The following is a 21335-nucleotide window of genomic DNA, read 5'->3' on the forward strand; positions in this document are numbered from 1 at the left end:
AGTCCTGATGGGAGGTACTCTGGAAGCCCAGGCACCAAAGACAATGGGGGGGACTCTGGGTGGCAGCAGTCATGGTGACGGGGGGGGGGGGTCAGGCCACTGGATGCCCACATCAAGCCTGTCAAACCTTTGAGGAAAAAGTTCAGGGATTTGGGCAGCCTTTGCTATGTGACATTTAGGAAGAAAAGTACCAGCTTTTGAATTACTATAGATGACCGGGGGCCTAGGCAGTATGCATTCTGTACATTCATAAGGATTCCCGCACCCCCAAGAGCCCCAGCTGGGATGGTCTGAATTTACTGAGGCCCTAGGAGGGCCTGGGCAGAGGTGGATCAGGACCAGCTGCTGACCTGCAGGAGGGGAGAGCGACACGCAGGGGGAGTGCATGGCTGTCCTTGAGGGGCAGACTGGGATGCGGAGGAGGGCCGCCAGTTGGCTACATCTCACCTTTGCCTATCAGACAGCTCTAGAGCAGAGGAGATGAGGGTGCGCTACAACCGTAGCCTGACCTGGTGGGCCCTGGCATCTCCACAGGCCCTGGCGCCGGCAGCCTCTGCCCCCTGCCTCACACCCGGGAGGTGATGTAGACAGAGTGCACGCGCTCCGCCAGGGTGCTCTGCAGGTCCTGCAGCGGGTCCAGGCCCTGCACTTTGCTGCTGCGGCCGTAGATGAGCTGCCGGAAGGCGTCCTGCTCCAGCAGGGCCTTCATGTGCTTGAGGAAGAAGCCCTCACAGAACAGGGCCAGTTCTGGGGCATTGTGGATCTGTAGGGCAGAGAGAGGAGGGGTGAAGCTTATGTCCTTAGTACAGCCCCGCTCACCCTCACCCCCACATACCGCCTACCCATGGCCGCGGCCCTGCGTAAGCCCCACCCTGGCCAGGGGAGGCGTTCCCTGTCCCTGCATCCTGAGGCCACCTCTGCTAACTCGGAACCAGCCCCTGTCGTTTTCCTGCCTGTGTCATACTGTCATGCTGCCCTGTTGGATTGGAAGTTCCCATCCTAAGGGCAAGAACAGGGACTGTCCGCCACTGGGTGTCCAGGGCTCAGCACCAGGCCTGGCGTGTGAGTGTGCACATGGTAACTGCTGGATAAGGATGTCACTCAGCAGATATCAAGGGGCCGCTCTGGGTTTTCAGTTCAGAGGTCAAGGTCTCTGCAGTGCTGCTGATGTCCTATTTTGGGGGAGACAGAATCTGAGGAACCAAAGAAGGTAACTGCAGACGGTGCTGGAGACTGTGAAGGAGGTAAAGCCAACGTGACAGGATGGTGTGTGAGAGGCCAGGGGAGGCCTGGGGACACCAGCTGATGAAGATGAAGGGTGGGAAAGAGCTTTACAGGAAAAGGGAAGTGTCACAAAAGCCCTGGGGTCTGGGCACGCTGAGAAGGAAGCATGGTGGAGTGAAGGGAGATGTGGGCAGGAGCTTGGGGGCCTTGGAAGGCATGATAAGGGCTGGCTGCTATTTAGCCTGCGGCAGGTGGAAAACCTTTGGGGGGATTAAGTATGGGAGTAACACAGTCTTTGTACTTTCTTGGGGGGCGGGGGGAGTGTGTTGAGACGAAGTCTCACTCTGTCGCCCAGGCTGGAGTGCAGTGGCATGATCACAGCTCACTACAGTCTCAACCTCCTGGGCTCAAGTGGTCCTCCTGCCTCAGCCTCCTGAGCAACTGGGACCACGGGTACATGCCACGACACTCAGCTAGTTGGTAGAGGCAGGGTCTTGCCATGTTTCACAGGCTGGTCTAAACTCCTGGTCCTCCTGGCTCATCCTCCCAAAGTATTGGGATTACAGGTGTGAGCCACTGTGCTTGGTCATGGTTTTTGAACTTTTTAAAGAACCTTGTGGATTGCAGGGCTGAGGCCAGGAAGTAGGGAGGCTGGGCCAATGCCATTGTCCAAGAGAAGGATGGTGGTGGCTTAGGGCAAGGCGAAGGCAGTAGAGATGAAGGGAGGTGGAGAAACTGCTGGTGTGTGTCAGAGGTACATGGCTTGCATTTGGGAGGGTTTTTACAAATCAAATATGATTCCTAAGTTTTGAGTCTGAGCACTTGAGCAGTGACCATGTCGCTTGTTGAGATGGGGCAGCTGGGGAGGCACAGGTAGGGGAGAAAAGTAAATACCTATGGCTTTGATTTGACTCAGAGGCTCAGCAACTTGCCCAGGTGGCAGAGCTGGAATGTGAACCAGGATGCACCTGGCTCAAAAGCTTACCTCCCAAGCTACCATGTGGCCAGTGGGCAGCAGAGAGCCCAGGCTCCAGAGAGTTGTCTACCCTCCCTCAGCCTCTACTCTGCCCTCGAGCAGCCTGGCCACCTGCATCTCCGCTATAGCTCATCCCCAGTGCGGCCACACGGCCGAGGCCCCCGTGGAGCAGAGCATGTGGTGGGAGGTGGCCAGCAGGCATCCTTGGCCCTCACCTTGGCATATTTGTAGGTGTTCACGACGCTCTCCACGCTGAGAGTCTGGGAGCATAGGATCTCGCAGTGCCTCTGCAGGGCATCCAGCTGGAACAGGCTGGCAGCTGACAGCAGCTGGTAGGGAGGCAGAGCAGGTCTTGGGGACCCATGGCCAGACCAGTAGTCCAGGCAGCATGGAACAGAAAGCTCCTGAGTGCCATGTGCCCTGCTGCCTCTGCCCTCAGGCCCCACTACCTTCTCATCCACCTGGACCTAACCTTCCCCGCTGGGGCACGCACTGAGGCTGGGCTCAGCGGTGTGCACAGTTCCCGTTTCTGGGAATCGCTCTTCCAGTCAGATGGAGAGGAAGAGCCACCTTACCTCTGTGAAGGGGGTAAATGGGAGACCGAGCAGCCGGGGACCCTGGCGCAGGCCCCTCCTCCTCTCCCGAGTCTCACCTCCAGGGTGTCAGCGGTGGGGATCTCCATGGATTCTGTTCCTCCGTAGTACAGATACTGCATCATCATCTGTGGTGGGAAGAGGCCTGGTGAATGCCATGTGGACCTGAGGCATGAAAGTCCTTGCCGGCCCCACAGGGTACTGCTCCAGCTGCCACCTCCAGGGGCCTGTCCCTCTGCAGGTCCCCAGCTCTGTCTCTCCCTCCCTCTCCTGCTCAGGCTGAGACTTGTGTTTTCCCCGGGAACGCCACCTCTAGAAGCCAACTCCAAGACCCTCTCTCCTGAGTCCCTGCCCGGATGACAAGCTCCCTCCGTGGAATGTTTCCCTACAATCCTCATAAGAACACTGAGGGACTGAGCCCAGGAGGGAAGTTCCTATTCGCAGTTGGGGAAACTGAGGCCCAGGGAAGGAAGATGACTTGGCTCAAGTCCCTCAGCTCCCCCGATGCCTGCAGCAGGACTTGTGTCATGCCTGGCCCCACGTGACTCATTGCTGGTGTGATCTAAATTCTACACAGGGAGTAGCAATGGGGGGGTCTCTGAAGGGATGTTGGAGGACGCTGTCTCCTGCCTTCCCCTGTCTGTACAAGGATCCAATGTGGAGGTGAGAGTCCATCCGGACTCTGTCGCAGGTGTGCTCCCTCAAAAAGAAAGCACGGAGCCCAGGCCCAGAGGCCCAGAGCTCCCCTCGACAGGCTGAGCCCCGCCTTGGGCTCCCAGATGAGGTGGTCCAGGACCGGGAACTATTTAGTTCTGCTGAGGTTTCAGTTACAAACTCGGCCATCACGCTGGAGCCTAGTGAGGTTCCCGGTTGGAAAAAGAAAAACAATTCTTTCTGGCTGGCTGAAGAAACGGCCCCAGCAAGGAGCTGGCAAGTGTGTAAGTAAACACGGCTCCAGCCGGCACAGTCGGGCTCTGTCAAGACCGGCCGTGAGGCTGCAGAGGCACCAGAGGGTCTAGGAGAAGGCCCAACTGCAGGGAGAGAAGTCGGGAGACGGGCCTGCCAGCCTCGTTCAGGCATCAGGAGATGTTGGCCAAGGCCCACCCTGGAGATGTCGGCCTCTCCCCACAGGGTCTAGGAGAAGGCCCAACTGCAGGGAGAGAAGTCGGGAGACGGGCCTGCCAGCCTCGTTCAGGCATAAGGAGATGTTGGCCAAGGCCCACCCTGGAGATGTCGGCCTCTCCCCACCTCCAGAGGTCTGGGAAGCTCCCACGGCCTCCTTCAGCCCCTGCTGGAGCCTGGATGGCGAGCTCACGATTGCATAGTAAGTATCCGTCTGCTCCCTCCAGACAGTGTGTGCCTTGGGCGAGCCATGCCCGGGTCCCTCTGCCCTCCCCATGCAGGGCACTGAATGGGTGCTCAGCAAGATGTGGCACCAGCAGGAGCAGTGCCTGGAATGGCTCTCATACAGGGTTGGAGTTGGGGGGCCAGGCAGGCAGGTCAGATCTTCCTTTTGGGATTCTTTGCTAAGGGATGGCCTTGGGGCAGCCCCTGGGGCCAGGCCTACCAGCCACCTTAAGCTGCAGCTCCCTTCCTGGCCTGGAGGGCCACCTCCTGCTGCATTTTAGGATTCGGTTTTGGCAAGGCCCAGTCTTGGGATCCGTGGCACATGGATCTCCCTGAGGCCACTTGAATACATATGAGGCCACAGAAGTCAGATCAGAATGGCTCACCAGGAGCCTTGCTGTGGGAGCTGGGCAGCCAGCAGGCAGACGTGGGAGAATTCTGCACAGCCTGGCAGTCCCTAGCAGGATACAGGTCATGTGCCTCCTGGAGCCAGGCAGCCTGCAGGGCTAGACAGGCTGCTTGAGGAAAGGCCCCAGACAGGACCAGCTGTAGAAGGGCAGCAGGGTTTCCTTCTGTCCTAAGTGGGCCACCTGGAAGCTGAGACTGCAGAAACCATGTTGGAAGGGCAGGGTTGGGGCCCTCTGGGCTATATGCTCAGTGACTTGTTTTGTTTTGAGACGGAGTTTCGCTCTTGTTGCCCAGGATGGAGTGCAATGGCTCGATCTCGGCTCACGGCAACCTCCACCTCCAGGGTTCGAGTGATCTTCCTGCCTCAGCCTCCTGAGTAGCTGGGATTAATTTTATATTTTTAGTAGAGACAGAGTTTCTCCATGTTGGTCAGGCTGGTCTCAAACTCCCGACCTCAGGTGGTCCGCCCACCTCAGCCTCCCAAAGTGCTGGGATTACAGGCGTGAGCCACTGTGCTCGGCTATCAGTAACTTTTACATTGATTACATGTTGAAATATTTTGGCTATACTGTAAGTTCAAAAATATTAAAGTCAATTTCACCTGCTCTTTTTTATGTGACTAGTAGTAAATTTTAAATTACAACGTATGCCTCACATTCTATCCGACAGTACTGCCTAGAAGTCCTTGGGCCTCTGTTTCCTCCTCCAGAAAACAAAATAATGATCCACCCACCCTCACCCCACCCCGCCCCACCAACATGAGAGCTAATGAGATATCTGGGGGCTGCTGGAAAACTTTCAGGCTTTGTTAGGGAACCCTGACCCCAGATTAATAGCTCCAGGCTGACCCCTCCAGGGAAGCCCGGAAAGCCGGAGCTGAGGTCTGGAAGCCCCATCTGAAATGATGCCCCAGATATGGCAAAGTTCTGTACTTGGGACCCACGGGGCCAGTGCTCTGGGCCTGGTTAGAACAGCGGCCAGAACTTGGCAAGAGGCCCAGGGGAAGGCACATGTGTGCTGTGGAGCTGAAGCCTGTCCCCTATTTGCCCTCCCAGCAACCCCGGGAGGTGCCAAGGGGCTGCTGAGCCTGTTCTGTGACAGATGCCCTCCCTTGGCCTGGTGAGTGAGCACAGGTGACCAAGCCGGCACACATCCCCTTACAGGCAGTCGTCACCGTGGCCACATGTGTGTTCCCCAGTCTCCAGCGATTCCTGCAGCCCCTCTAGGACCTGCCTCCTGCCTGATCTGAGCATGACTCCACCTCCCGCTCCACTCACCTGGACATGTTCCTAAAGCTGCCCATTCTCCAGTGAGTTGGATTAAGGGGTGGGAAAAGAGGGAAGGGGATACACCACCACTCTGTGGCCTGTGCCAGAATCCTGGGCCTCCCCTCCTCCCACATCCGTCAGTTACCAAGTTCCAAGTCCCATCCGCTCTTCCCTGGTCCATTTCCCTCCATCCCCCCAGCCACTGCCAATCCAGGTCACCACTGTCACTCAGTTGGATTCCTCAGCAGCCCCTAACGGGTCCTCTGGAGGCGGCCGTGCCCCCCCTTCCATCCCTTCTTACTGCTGCAAATGCAAACTTGGCCATTTTGCACATCCTGGGTTTGAATTCTGGCTCGATCACTTCCCAGCTATGTGACCTTGAGCAAGTTACTCAACTTCTCCATGCCTCCGACGACTCCTCTATCAAGAGGCGATAATAACATACCCACCTCCCTGGAACCGTGCTGTGGAGGCTTCAATGGAAACCAAGCAAGGCACTTAGAACCCTGCCCGCCTAAATGTTAGTGATGGTGAGCTCATCCTACTGCTTAAAACCTTGAGGGCAGCGTCTCCGTCCTGTTTGCTGTGGTATTCACCCCAAAATGTCTAAATGCTACATAAGCATGGGGATAAGTGACTAGAGAGGGCATGAGAAAGAAAAAGCCATTTTAGGCCAGGTGTGGTGGCTCACGCCTGTAATCCCAGCACTTTGGGAGGCTGATGCGGGTGGATCACAAGGTCTGGGGTTCGAGACCAGCCTGACCAAGATGGTGAAACCCTGTCTCTACTAAAAATACAAAAATTAGCCAGGCGCGGTGACAAGTGCCTGTAAATCCCAGCTACTCATGAGGCTGAGGCAAGAGAATCACTTGAACCTGGGCAGCAGAGGTTGCATTGAGCTGAGATTGTGCCACTGCACTCCAGCCTAGGCGACAGAGTGAGACTGTCAAAAAATAAAAATTAAAAAAGGCCATTTTAGAAGTGGCCCCATGTGCTTCTGTGAGACTCTTTGGGGTTTGCAGTCTCTCCTGTTATATCACAAACCACTCCTGTCAGCTGCCTCCTGGCCCCAGTCCCAGCCCATAAGGGTCAGCTCTATCCAGCCCTGAGCCCACCACACAGCCTGGAGACCTGCAGTTGCTACTTTCTAGAAAGCTGCTCTCAGTTGGGTTCAGCTGAGATCCCAGCCAGGTCTCTTCCTCTGGACCTTGTCTGCCCTGACGGAGTTTCTAGTGCGTAATCTTGTATGTTTTACAAAGCTTAGAGCCCGAAAGATCTGACCTCGATCTTCTGCAATCAGGATGTGTGCCTCACATCCACATGCTTGACCGGTGTGACTGGGGTTCAATGCTTGGGAGAAGTGACAGCCTCCACAGCCTCCACCAGCACTGCTCATACTCTACTGAGCACATGGCCACCTGGGGATCTTGTGAAGACGCAGGAGGGCTGGGGCGGGGCCTGGGGCTCTGCATTTCCAACAAGATCTCGGTAATGCCCATTGGCTGGGAGCCCACCCTGATAACAAGGGCTCACTCCCCTTGCACGTCTGTCTGCAGGCTGCCCAGACCACCTGTCTAGCGGTTAGAGCTCAGTACCCACGCAACAGGCTCTGAAGCTGCAGCCCCACAACGGGATGGCCACCTCTGCACAAGGAAAGACCTGGATGCTCTATTGATTCAACAAAATACAGAAGGCACTGGGAATAGAGTGGACAATGTCAGCCTACGCACAGCTGCCCACAAAGGTGAGCTCCTGGGGGAGGGTCATCCCTCCGAGAAGGGGGCGGCACAAAGACCCACACACCTGAAAAATATGGTACTTCATGTCGCTGATCTCAATGGTCTTGCTGCTGTCCCCATCCTGTTCTGATTTATTGGTCATTAGTGTCTTGAACCTGGAGTAAAGGAGACAAAGCAAGGCGGATTTTGATCCTTTTACTCCACCACTGTGTGGCGATGGCACCGTCTGTCACCTGACCAGCTACCAGGAGACGGAGCATTTAAAAATTACTGCTGTGCTCCTAAAATAATTTTCAGCAAGTGCCATTTTACACCGTCTTAGGAAGACATCTGGGCTGAGCCCGATTCTGTCCCCACCACCCACCATACAAGCGACCTGACCCCTGTGGCCAGAATGCTGACTCTTCATTCCGGAATATGTTTGCTGATAATCAACAAAGCAGTAACTCGGCCAGAAAGAACACCACCTTAGAGTCCCTCTTTACTGCTGCCCCGGGTCCACCCTGCCTTGTCCCGCTGTGGGGCGAGTGGGGCTCTGCTGCCACGTGACCGCAGTCTGAGGGGCACAGGCTGTAGGGTACAGCCCCAGCGAGTCATTCTCTGTCACCTCAAATCTGAAACAAGGTGCTTCTGTGCCACTGGGCTGGGAGTTTGTTATCTGAGGCTGCCTACCTGTTAGAAGCTGTCACCAGCAGGACTTTATGTGCATAAAACAGCTTTCCTTCCACTAGGAAGGTCACATCCGACATCTCCTTATTGTTCAAAAAGTGTGGATCTGTGGAAAGGGGGGAGACAGAGGGATATGGCCGAGGAGTCCCCTGCTGGGGGTTGCTTGTGTGTGCTGTGAGGTGCATGTCTGGGGTTGGGGGTGGGACATAGGGGTGAGGAACAGAGAAACTGAGGCTGGAACCTTGACACTTGGAAATGGAAAGACGACAAAGTGGGGAGGGGGCAGGAAAGGGAAGAGGGGGAGGGCGTGTGGCAATGCAGGGCGCGGGGGGCGGGCGTTCACCTAGCCTGGCCGGCAGGGTCTTCCGGACCTCTGGGATGCTGGGGATGGGGCTGCTGCCATAGCAGTGGGTGAAGATGGCAGCCAGTTGCTGGATGACGGAGTCGTTCTGTGGGGAGGGGAGAGAGGGCCTGTGAGCTGCCTGCTGTGGCTGGCTGTTCACAGATGTAGATACATTAGGCTAATTTCAAAAGTCCAGGCCAGGATTAGTGCAGCCGCTGTCTTTTGTTCCTGCTAGATGTGGCTTGGCGAGAGATGCCTGTTCCTTCATCAGTGATTCCCCAAATGGCTTTTTTGGCCAGGTTCCAGCCCAGACACATCCATGGCCTCTGCCCCCTACAGCCAGGCAGTGCAGGTCTAAGTCTGGGTGCTGTGTGTGTGTGAGGGGGTGTGTGTGTGTGTGTGTTGGGTCGGGGGGGTTCCTGGGTGCTGGGGGTGAGCGTGTGTGTGTTGGGTCGGGGGGGGTCCCTGGGTGCTGGGGACAGGCATGTGGACATGTGTGTGTTGGGTGGGGGGGTCCCTGTGTCTTTCCACACGTCTGCCTGTGTATCCATCTGTGTGTCCCATGGTCTGAGTCTGGGCCGTGGGCTTGGGAACCGGCCACTGGCCACACTCACTTTGCTGGTCTTGAGGATGTCAAACATGAGCTGCAAGCCCTCGGTCACCAGCTCCTCGTTGTACTCCTCCTCTTTGATGGAGCTGAAGTCCCGCAGGAGGCTCTGCACCACCGAGTACCGCGACTGCGAGAAGGAGGTCCTCAGAGACTCAATCCAGATGTGCAGCTTCCAGGGGACCCCTGGCCCAGGCAGGGAAGGGCAGGCAGTCACGCACCACAGCTACGCGCTCCCGGCACAGACCACAGCCTTTTCTGGGCAGACTCTCCCAGGATACCCCAGGTGTCTGCAGAGCACTCCGCCCACCCCCTCCCGCCTGCCCCCTTCCTGTGCGCGAAGTGGCCCTCAGGATGGCCATGGAATGAAAGCTTTAATTCATTCTAATAGGTCTTGCTGGCAGGTCAGAGTGGAGTTTCAGGTTCTCATGAGACGAGGTGGAGGAGTGGCTTCGGCCCACGTGCAGGGAACTCAAGCTCTGAAAGTTGACAGCCCAGCCTGGGGATTTTGAAGCATGGGCCCAGCACCCATGGTAGCCTTGTTGCTTATTGCGCTCAAAAATGACTTACTAGAGAGGTCTCATGGTTGTGGAGGGGTGGCCAGGAGGGCTTGGATGGCCAGAGAATATGCCAGGCACTCAAGGACACACAGGCCTCCTTGCCTGCACGGAAGCTCAAAATGAACCTGGTCCTATCACGAGGCGCCCTCCCAGCACACAGATCACTGGAATGTCGCTGCACATCCCCGGCCCATAATGACTGTTTTACCAGTTCCCCAGCGTGTGTCAGCGGGGCCATAACTTAAAATTGCTGTGGGAAGTTCGTGACATAAACTAGTCATGTCCCTGGTAATTAGGGAGACAGCTTCTTACCCAGCCTCACTGTGGATTAAAGAACTGATGGCATTCCCCAGCGACACATGGACAGCAGTGTGGTGGTGGTACTACCGTTGGGTTACTGACTGCAGGTGGGGGTGACAGCTCCGTGTTCCAGTGAAGAACACTGAGGCTGACTCACTGCTGTCTTGGCCCAGCCCTGGGGGGTTGTGGCCCTGTGATGACAGTGACAGTGCTATCATCCACCAAGTGCTCACAGTGGCCACCGTGCCTTGTACTTTAGGTGATGTCACCCCATTCTTAGATAAGGATCATTAGCACCAAACCCACAGAGGCGGCAGTTGAGGCTTGGAGAGAGGATGTGGCGTGCAGCTAACACAGGACCTGACCTAAGTCTGTCTAACTAGCCTCCCTGGAGGACACCAAAAGTCCACAGACTCGCAGACCCAAGGAGTGCAAGGTCAGCCGAGTGACAGGACTGCCGTCTCACAGCTCGGAGTCCCGGGGTGCAGAGGCTCCCAGCGCTCCACATCCCTGGGCTGTGACTGGGGAAGGGGCAGCGAAGCTCCAGCCAGGCAGGGTGGAGGACCCGAGGGCAGAGGGCTGGGCCGTGACCCCAAGACATGGCACTGTTGAGCACTGTCTGAGACCCAGGGCCCCTCCTGACCTGGCCGTGTAGCAGGGGGGGTCCCAGCCTCTACCCTGTCTGTGCTCAGCTGCCCTGGGGCTTGTCTGTCCCTGCGGGCCCTGGCCCTCTCAGGCCTGCTGAAGAGCACCTGGGAGTGACCGTGTGCGTCCATATACATGCACGGACATGCGTGTGCACGCCTGCGAGGCCTCACCCAGCGCCCTCAGCTCCATGGTGATGTCCACATAGCCGTGCTCGGCACTGTAGTACATGGCCTCCTGCAGGGCCTTGGTGCGGGTCCGGCTCAGCCGCACAGGCCCTGCGAGGCCTCACCCAGCGCCCTCAGCTCCATGGTGATGTCCACATAGCCGTGCTCGGCGCTGTAGTACATGGCCTCCTGCAGGGCCTTGGTGCGGGTCCGGCTCAGCCGCACAGGCCCCTCGCTGCCGCTGCCCTGGCTCGACGCATCGCTCTCCTCCACACCCTCGGCCAGGATCTCCTCCAGGGACAGCACATCCGCTTTAGCCTGCTGCGGCTGCGTCAGGAGCTTCCTCAGGACGTTCCTGCAGGCCCAGGGATGAATGAAGGCGAGGGCTGAGGTCCCATAGGCAGTGCCCACCTGAGCTGTCCTCCAGTACCCCCCTGCCCCGATGGGCTGCCCTGGGGCATCCGAGGGCTCAGAGGTTCATGGTGTTCCTCCTCTAGGCAGGCCAGACACCGATCCCCATACACCTCCGAGAGGCAGGGCAGGGTACAGGGGAACCCATCCTTCTGCCATCCCGGTATTGCCGAGAAGTCATAGGCTTCGGGGCTGAGCGAGCGCTGCCATCCTGGCTGTGTGAACTTAGCCAGGTCGCTCTGCCTCTCTGAGCCCTGACTGCTTTGGTATCTGTATCACAGCGTGTCATTATATCACACTTTCCCGGGGCTCATGTGAGGCTGATGTAAAGGGTTTAAATGCAGAGCCTGAAACATGGCAGGTCTTCCTAAATAGCAGCTGACGATGCACGCGAAAGTGTCTAAAACACAGGAAGAGCCCAGTAAGTACTCGTTTGGTCCCTTCATGTTGATAAGGATGAACTGAGATGGATGTCATGTAGAATTTCTTCATGTTTACGAATGAAGACACCGAATATTAGACCCCACGGAGGACGCTTCCCCCTGCTGCTGCTTTAAGCCTCGTGAGAACCTACACACATCACCGTCACAGGCGATGGATCTGTCTTGCTCAAGGCCACTCTGGGTCGGGGTACAGACCCCGGACTTCTGGTTCCAGGACCTAGGCTTATTCTGTCGCGTCCTGTGGCCTGGGGCTCTGGGATGGATGCAGCATGGGTGGGGCTGCAAGTGTCCCGGGGGCTGATCTCTCCACGGCCACCCTGCAGACCCTCCTCGTACCTGCCAAGCCCATGGCCTGGAGGTGCCCTTCCAAGGACCCAAGGTCCCTCCCAAGGGCTCCTGGACTTGCTAGCTCAGGCAGTTTACAGAGCACCTTGTTTGGGCCGGGCACTGGCACGTGAAGGTAAACTAGCCACGGTGCCTGTCCCAAGGGTCCTGTGCTCAGAGTGACAGGCGGATGAGCAGGCAGGCAGTCTCCACACAGGGTGAAGAGGCCTCCATGGGGGTGCAGGCACCGGGCGGGGTGGAGTGGCCTAGAGGTGGCGATGTGGAAGATGGTGCCTGGAGGGTGAGGGCGGCCGAGGTGGGTGAACGTGGCGGTGGGCTGGAGACAGCTGGAGAAAAAAGCATTCTAGGGGAGGGGACCCCAGCCAGAGCATGAGCCTGGTGACAAGAATGGTGTCAGGGAACTGGAAGTAAGTGTCCTGCCTGCCAGCCCTGCTTTTTCGGCCCTGTTTCTGCCCTGTAATAACCCCTTGTCTGGTCTCCCTCTTGCCCCTCCATGTTGCCCCTGACTTGAGCCTGCTGCTGTCCCGCCACACCCCTGGGCAGGCCTGGTCCCCTCAAAGCAAGCTCTACCATCTCCACCTGGGGTAGGGTGCAGTTTTGCACCAGGAGCCTCTGCACAGCTCAGCCATGTGCTATTTGGATGCCCAAGGCCACTTGGGCACTGGAGGACCACCAGCAGGCACAGGAAGCCGCGTGGTCCTGAGTGGGCGCTGGCAGCTGCAGAGTGGCCTCTCACTGGGAAACGGGACAGTCTGCCCTCGGCGTCGGGAGGCCCAGGCTTCAGTCCCAGGTCTGCCAGGAACCAGCTGTGGGTCTTCCCCCATCTCCGGCCCCTGTGCTAAACTCCCCCATGTTTCTGGTTTATGAGCACACAGGGCCCCTGTTTTGGGAAAGGTCTCTGGGCCTAGCTCTTTCTGCTCCCATCGGGGAAACTGAGGCTCCTGTGAGCTTATTTCAGTGCCCTCATGTCACACAGGGTGGGAATCCCGGGCAGGTACCTGTGGCCGTGGGCAGCTGAGTGGCTGAAGCAGTTCATGTCCTCATGGAGGGAGGAACCCATGCTGTGGGCCTCGAGCATGCTGAGGAGGGGGTCAGCGCCTCGGCTTAGCAACAAACTGACCAGCTCGTAGTTCCCTGAAAGAGAAGGCGAGCAGCACGGAGGACACTGAGACGGTGGCCGCCAGGGCAGCTGAGGCGAAAGGGAAGGGAGAGCGGGATTCTCGCAGCTCTGAATGCTGGAATAAATCAGTAAACCCCACGCTCATTTGCATTTGGCGGAAGTGGAGGGAGAGGAAGAAGGCTGGCTGTGCCCTGCCCCTGTGCCCCCTCCCTGGGTCTCCAGAGGGAAGGGCCTCCCTGCCCTGCTGGGTCCTGCCAGATGCTGAGCCCAACAGAAACTGATGGGTAGGGCCAGGGGAAGCCCCCCAGTGGCCCAGAGAAGGGGTTTTAAGGCCCCCGCACAGGGTCTGTGTGTGCTACAGAGATCCCTGCATGTCCAGCTACATGCCTGGCCAGGCTGGGGGGCACTACAGGGAAGGGTAGACAGAGCCTCCGGGTAGCAGGTGCCTACCTGCCGCAGAGGCCAGCTGCAGGGGCGTCTCCGCGTAGCTGTCCTCACCGCCGTTCACTGCCGAGCCCTCCACATGGGCACCAGCATCCAGCAGCAACTGCCAGGGGCACAGAAGAGGAGGGCACTGTTCAGCATGGCAGGGAGCACCTGGGAAGGGCCAGGGTGCTTTGCGAACAGGGCCTTTACTTCTCTCCAGGCATGTGACCAAGATGCGGTTCACCCCAGCAGCTGAGGAACTGGAACTTTAGAACTCCATCAGGGCTAAGTTTCTAGAATCTTCAACTCCATTATTGTGGCCTAAGACCAAGCCCCTAAGCTGTGAGGACCTCTGAGCTTTTTCTGTCTTTCAAATGCTTTCCCGTGAACTGACTGCAGCCACCTTTCCAAGAATGCATGTGGATGAGCAGCACAGAAAATGCTGCCCCCAGTCTATGGGGTAAACTGTGGCTCTGGTGGCAGCACGTGCTGGAGTCCGAAGGAGCAGGGTGTCAGGGCTGGCCACTGGCCAATGAGTAACCCCAGGCAGGTACTTCAATTCCCGGAGCCTCAGTCTTCCTCATCCACAGAATGGGAAGAGGGGCCTGCTTCCCCTAGGCTTCTTGTCGGAGAGGTACAGCAGGTGCCCCAGGACGGCAGGTGGTGGGGCTGGAGCAGGAAGTCCCAGTCTAGGACAGCAGAGGGCCTCTCCCCATGCTAGCAAGGGCGGGCTTTGACAGGGGACAGATGGGCAGAGTTAACAGATACCAGGCAGTTCCAGATGAGCCGGTCCGGGCTCTGCCTTGGGGCAGAGGTAGGGTCTGCATTACTCCAACTGGTGACTTTCAGCTTCCGTTCCACCTTCCCTGACCAGCTGCTCTGGAGGGAGCAATCTTCCAGCCCTCCCAGGCTCCTAAAGACCAAACCTTCCTCCAAGCATGCATGGCAGCCTAGGGGAGCCCAACTGCCCTTTGCCTGGAGACCAGGAGTGGAGTTCGGGCTGACCTCTCTGGACTGTGTGGCGTGGGGGACAGCCATCACTGGAGATACAGCAGTCAGAAATCAGTCATGGCCCGACTCCCTGCACCAGTGCCAAGGCAGTGGAGGTGGGGGCCTGCTCACTGGGGCAAAACTAGGCACGGGTTCAGGCAGGCTCAGGGCACAGCCCCGTGGACCCAGTCTGAACTGAGGTTGGGATTTTGCTCTGGTCCATATGAGGCAAAGGCGGCAGGATGTGGTGGCCAGTGGGTAATGGCCACTCCCGGAGTCCTTGCTGTAGGCTAGGGCCGTGAATCAGCCAGACACGATCCCTGCCCTCAGAGGCTTTGCAACCTAGTGGGGAGCGAGGGTGTCATGCCAACTCCCTGGAAGGGGTGCCATGAAACCCTGCGCATGCCAGCGATCTGAGGACCTGGGAGTAAGTGCATGTGGCTGGAGCCCCTGCTGGCATGGGGAGCTGCTCTGCCCACAGCTTCTGCTTCTAGAACCACCACCTGCCCCACGCCAGCACAGCTACCTGGGCCGAGGTGGGCAACCTGTGGCTTGGCTCAACAGATGAGCCGTGCCAATCTGAATCCTAAGGAAGTAGGGAGGGGACAGAATTGCACAGACCCCATGATATAGAGCTGGCCCTGTGGTAGAATTCAAGAGAGAGGAGAAAAGGGAAGGGTCAGAAAGGTGGCTGGAGGCGAGAAAGCTGAGTGGGGCTGGGACAGCCCCCAGTGTGCCCGACACAAGAGAGACAGAGGTGCCGGGAGGGCACGACAGGACCCTAATGCTGCCTGGACCTGGGTCTTATTTACTGAAATTACACATGTCCTTGCACTAACCCCTTTCCTTGAGGCAACTCGGGTGGGCCACTGCCCTATTGATCAGGTGAGCTGGCCTTAAGCAGTGCCTTTGGGATCTCTCATTCAGGGCACCTGCCCGCTCAGCTGAGGGTGGGGCCGTGCTTGGGGCCCAGCTCACCTGGTAAGCTGGGGGGCATGGTGTTCACCTGGCAGGAGCTCACCTGGACCACAGAGATGTGTCCATGCAGCACAGCAAATGTCAGTGAGGTCCAGTGCCGGCTGTCGGGGTGGATGGAAGGATGCCTGGGAGAGTTGCTTGGAACCTGGAAAATACCACAAATCATCTGTTTTCTGGGCACCCCGAGTGAAGGGAGTACCCTGCAGGGATGGTGAACGGGAGTTAACAAGTGCTTTCGACATTTGATTGGTAATGTTTGCCTGTAGCACAAAGTGGACAACGCTCAAAAAGAGAGGATAGGTGTTTAATTAGCAATGTCTGCCCTGGACAAAAGAGGGCAGATTGGGAGTGCTTTATGCTTCAGAGGGAGGCAGAGCTAGAAGTATTTGGGGATGGAAGGAATGGCTGGAGATTAGGCTGGTAAAAAGAGAAAGAGACCATGAAAACAGAATCACAGCCCATCTCTCCACTCAACTCCTGCCTCAGTCTACTTCCTTTCAGACAGAAAGCCCAAATCTTGAGGAGACTTCCCTGTGCTAACGGTAGCCTCTGTGCATCTTGTCTTTCCAGTCTTGCACATCTACTCAATTGCCCAAAACATCAAGCCCAGCATGTTTGTTGGAGACCTCGTAGTGATCCTTGCTGGCCTAGGACCTGGGTGCAGCTCTGTGGGGCTTCCTTACCTGGATGTCCAAGTTTGCCCCGGCATCAATCAACATCTGGACCATCGCTTCGTCCCCAGCAGCGCAGGCATACATTAGCGGCGTCATACCCTGAGCAAATCAAATGCACATGCTGAACTGTTTGCAAACAGAACACAACACCACGTACCCACAGGCCTCTGCCCCAGAAACCACAGATCGGGCCCCCCGCCACCCCAGCCGAGCATCCTGTGCTCCCCTAGGCTTTGTGCTTCCTGGGCTGCTGGGCATAGGGCATGGGGAAGGTGAGTGGGGGCACTGCCAGGAGCACTGCAGGACACTGGAGCGGGGCCCGGCACAGGCTGTGCAGCCAGGCTTGGTGCCAAGGCCTCCTCTGCCATGGGGAGCTGTAAACTTTGTACAAGTCATTTGCCCTCTCTGTGCCTCAGTTTCTTCATCTGTAAATGGGGAACCAGAGCAGTATCTTATCTCCCTCAAAGGGTTGTTGTAGAGTGTGGATTAATATGTATAAAGTGCTCAGTTCAGAATGAGCTCACCTTGATTAAGAGCTACCTAATTAAAATACCAACAACACAACAACACTCTCACGGCTACTATGCCATACAGCCTCACCCAGGCCCTGTGCGTGGAGATCACTGTGCTAGCGATTAGCATGCAGCATCTCCCCCCACCATCGTAATATTCCCATTCTCCCCATTTTACAACTGAGGAGCAGAGAAGGGGAATTAACTGCCCAAAGTCATACAACTAGCGAGAGGTTGAACTCGGGGCAGGATCCAGGCCTCCATAAGCTGTGAAGCCCGAGATTGCGGCGTCTCACGAGATGGTAAAGGAGGCATTTGACTTCAATGTCTTCTGCTACTGAGCAGTTCAGAGCGTTCCTGCAAGCTGAGTCCTACTGTCTCCCTGGGTTAGGTGGGCAGTTGGCGGGGGCTGCCTCCCTGGCTGGGAATCCTCCTCTGTGGCTGGCAACAGCAAAGGCAGTGCAAACTGTTTATTCCATGGCTGGATCCCAACAAGTGTTTGCCTGGTGCCCCGTGATGTTATTTATTAGGATATTTGTGTGTAGACAAGATCTCCTTACCTCATAAATCCTTGCCTAGTGGCCAGAGATAAAGCAATGGCCTGAGATTAATCATGGGGTGAGAGGGCTGTTTGCCCACAGATCGCTGTATAAATACTAAGGGTTTAGGGAACAAACAGGATTGAGCACTTAGACAAAGGCCAACACCACAGAATAAAATCTGGCTTTGTTTCATCTCCCTGTGGACAGACTTGACTTCCTTTTTTCTCCACACATCTGTACACAATTTGGAGTTTACACCAAATGATGGGCCCTGTGAGGAGACACTGCTTTTTCCCTTGTCCCTGTCCCCACGCACTCCAGACATATAAAGAGGCCAAATAGCTGGGCGCGGTGGCTCAAGCCTGTAATCCCAGCACTTTGGGAGGCCGAGACGGGCAGATCACGAGGTCAGGAGATCGAGACCATCCCGGCTAACCTGGTGAAACCGCGTCTCTACTAAAAAATACAAAAAACTAGCCGGGCGAGGTGGTGGGCGCCTGTAGTCCAGCTACACAGGAGGCTGAAGCAGGAGAATGGCGTAAACCTGGGAGGTGGAGCTTGCAGTGAACTGAGATCCGGCCACTGCACTCCAGCCTGGGCGACAGAGCGAGACTCCGTCTCAAAAAAAAAAAAAAAAAAAAAAAAAAGGCCAAATAAAACCAGGCTGGCCTACAGATTTCAGGCGTCATCATCATTATCGACAGCAACACAATAATCATCGTGTTGGCAATAAAACCGGAATGAACATTTGCTGAGTGCTGACTATGTGCTGGATGCAGACATCCCCCTAACCCTCTGTGGCAGGTGCTTATCATCCCCCGCCTTAGAGGGGAGGAAACTGAAGCACCTCGGGGAGGCAGAGTAACTTGTTCAAGATGCTATAGCTCTTACACAGCCACTAAATCCTAGGTCGGTCTGAAGCTAAAGTCCACGGCTTCCACACTGTGCTGCTCAAGAAGACTCCACTGCGACGAAAGCTCCCACAAGGCCCTGGAGCCTGTGTGGACAGAGAGGCTCCCACGAGATCCCACAGCAGCCTGTCACCTGCCACTGCCCTCCAGAAGCCCAGCGCTGTGCCTGTGGTCCTTCCCCAACCCCCGGCCCGGGTCCACACCCTGACTGCCTCACCCCATGCTCCTTATGTCCCTTTCCCTGGAATCCCTTCCCGGCTCCTCTCTGCTCCGTCCCCATGCTGCCCTCCCCCAGGCTCGGCTCAACCGCCTCCAGCACGAAGCTTCCCCTGGCAGCCCGTCCCATCTGTCAGAGTCCACCCTGGCCTCACGGTCTGCCCGGAGTTTCATCACACGCTGCACTGCGCCGTCGCCTCATCTGAGAACGCTGCCTTAACTCGCCACTGTCATCTAACTCCCCACGCTCTGGGTGGCCTTCCAGACCCCACACTGCCCTTCTGCGCTCGGTAAGTGCTCTCAGTACAGTGTCAAATAAACACACAGGATATTCCATAGTGGTTGAGAGGCTGGGTCTGGCTGCTCAGATTCTCCACCCAGCTCTGCTCCTTACTAGTGGTGTGACCTTAGGTAAAGCAACCTCTCTGTCCCTCAATTTCCTCATCTATACAATGGGGAAAATAATAGTGCTACATAACCATGACAGGGCTGCTGTCAAGAGGAAATGAGTTAATTTATGTGAAGCACTTAGAACAATGCCTCGAACATAGTAAATGCTATATGTTAGCTGTTCACAGCAAAAGTAAAAAACAAAACAGATGCGAAACTCAAGTTAAAGCCGATGTAAAACTACATCACTTCCAACATTTTCTACCCATTTTCATGCTTCATTTTAGTCCTCAGCACTTTAAATTAACATCCTCTACATTTTACACGTCTGTGTTTCTTATTATCTGTCTCCCCCACTAAAATGGTAGCTCCATGAGGACAAGGGTTTCTATGCCCCGGCAAGTAGTCGGCCCACAATAGGCCATACTACAGGGTTAGCGACCGTGTCCCTAGCTGGAGATGAAGCTCACTCTCCTGAACTCATTCCTAGCCTTGCACCACCTGAAACAGTGGCCAGCTGTCCAGCCAGGGAAGTGGAAGCCACATGACAAAGTTTTTCCAAGGGGTACTAGAAGTCTCCAAGCTGACACTCTACGTGACCAGGCAGGGGGCAGGCAGGGTTCAGGGAGGTAGCCTGCCTCTTCGAAGCACAGAGCTGAGCAAGTCTCAGGGTTAAGAGAGAGGGCCGCCAAGGCTGGGAGCTGAGAATTCCCAACTCTGGTCCTCGCACCTGTCTTAGTGGAGCTCTCAGGACGTACCTGGTCATCCATGGTGTTAACCCCATCTGGCCCCAAAGCCTCAATGGCTTGGTTGATGAGGTCGGTCCTCCCACAGTTGAGCATGCGGAAACCCAGGTCCTGGTTGAATTTTTCAGTGGCTGCTCGGGCATCCAGCCTCCGGAAGGAACTGAAACAGTGTTCAGGTCTGCCCAGAAGAGACCCAAAGGTGCATGTGACTGTATGCAGACAGCAACTTTCAATGATGTGACACAGATGCGTGAGGCTTACATGTAGAGTGAGGATGAGGATGGGTGGGGAGAAGGGCCAGGGGGTTATGATCAGATCAGCAATTACTGTCCCCATCATGTTCTGTGACATGAAGAGCACACATTTCTGCTTTTCTATAAGTACATTAAAAAATTGCTTGGAGGCCAGGTGCAGTGGCTCACACCTGTAATACCAGCACTTTGGGAGGCCAAGGCAGGTGAATCACTTGACGTTGGTCAGGACTCTAAGACCAGCCCGGTCAACATGGTGAAACCCCGTCTCCACTCAAAATACAAAAATTAGCCAGGCATGGTAGCATGTGCCTGTAATCCCAGCTAATCAGGAGGCTGAGGCAGGAGAATCAATTGAACCCAGGAGGCGGAGGTTGCAGTGAGCCAAGATTGTGCCACTGCACTCCAGCCTGGGCAACAGAGCAAGACTCCATCTCAATCAATCAATCGATCAATAAGTAAGTAAGTGTTCTGAGCCCTTGTTGCTTCAACTGGCAGAAAACAAAGACTCATGTAAAACAATCTGTTATGGGGCTGCCCCGAGCAGGAAGCAGCTCCCACCCGGACTCGTGCCATAGCACTTGGTTATATACTGTTTGCGTCGAGCAGGCTGCACTCAGCCTATAAATGGTGACTGTGGCCAGGTTCTAGTGTTTAGCTCTGTGTTCTCTCTCTTTAAGGCTTCCTGGTGAGGCCCAGAAGTACCAAAGAGATGGCAGAGAGTGGCATAGACTCCCATTTGCAAACAATGCAACCTACAAGGAAAGTCACAGACAATGCCTGTGTTATAGGGGTCACATCACGGACGTCCAGTTGGCAGCTTTGGCCTGGAGCCTTGGTTGGGCCAAAGTGTAGAAAGTTCATGTCCTAGAATGGGGTTTGGGCCTTCTGCATGAAGACAGGAGTCCATAACCTGGTTTGGGTAGAGGGTTAAAAAAAGATATAAGGCCGGGCGCGGTGGCTCACGCCTGTAGTCCCAGCACTTTGGGAGGTGGAGGTGGGTGGATCACCTGGGATCAGGAGTTTGAGACCAGCCTGACCAACATGGTAAAACCCCATCCCTACTAAAAATACAAAATTACCCGGACATGGTGGTGCATGTCTGTAATCCCAGCTCTTTGGGAGGCTGAGGCAGGAGAATTGCTTGAACCAGGGAGGCAGAGGTTGCAGTGAGATGAGATCGCGCCATTGCACTCCAGCCTGGGCAACAGAGCGAAACTCTGTCTCTAAAAAAAAACCTTTTTTTTAAATAAAAAAAAAAATAGATAGGCCGGGCGCGGTGGCTCAAGCCTGTAATCCCAGCACTTTGGGAGGCCGAGATGGACGGATCACGAAGTCAGGAGATCGAGACCATCCTGACTAACACGGTGAAACCCCGTCTCTAATAAAAAATACAAAAAACTAGCCGGACGAGGTGGCGGGTGCCTGTAGTCCCAGCCACTCGGGAGGCTGAGACAGGAGAATGGCGTGAACCCGGGAGGCGGAGCTTGCAGTGAGCTGAGATCCGGCCACTGCACTCCAGCCTGGGCGACAG

The 21335-nt window shown here is 56.1% G+C and overlaps 1 protein-coding gene across 1 annotated transcript in view; it reads right to left on the reverse strand.

Annotated features, from left to right (window-relative positions):
* Positions 1-491: 491 nt before the first annotated feature.
* ABTB2 (ankyrin repeat and BTB (POZ) domain containing 2) overlaps positions 492-21335 on the reverse strand; it is a 216580-nt gene continuing 195736 nt past the window's right edge. The window contains exons 5-17 of the mRNA XM_011936396.1: positions 19563-19728; positions 16243-16332; positions 15603-15704; positions 13616-13712; positions 13044-13179; positions 10972-11201; positions 9182-9360; positions 8568-8673; positions 8228-8330; positions 7620-7710; positions 2853-2921; positions 2416-2529; positions 492-763 (exon numbers count right to left, since the gene is read on the reverse strand). Coding sequence (XP_011791786.1) covers positions 566-763; positions 2416-2529; positions 2853-2921; positions 7620-7710; positions 8228-8330; positions 8568-8673; positions 9182-9360; positions 10972-11201; positions 13044-13179; positions 13616-13712; positions 15603-15704; positions 16243-16332; positions 19563-19728 — 1681 coding nt within the window. The 3' untranslated portion in view covers positions 492-565. The remainder of the gene's footprint in view (positions 764-2415; positions 2530-2852; positions 2922-7619; positions 7711-8227; positions 8331-8567; positions 8674-9181; positions 9361-10971; positions 11202-13043; positions 13180-13615; positions 13713-15602; positions 15705-16242; positions 16333-19562; positions 19729-21335) is intronic.

Source organism: Colobus angolensis, unplaced genomic scaffold (assembly GCF_000951035.1).
Source record: "Colobus angolensis palliatus isolate OR3802 unplaced genomic scaffold, Cang.pa_1.0 Scaffold152, whole genome shotgun sequence".
Classification (NCBI taxonomy): Eukaryota; Metazoa; Chordata; class Mammalia; order Primates; family Cercopithecidae; genus Colobus; species Colobus angolensis.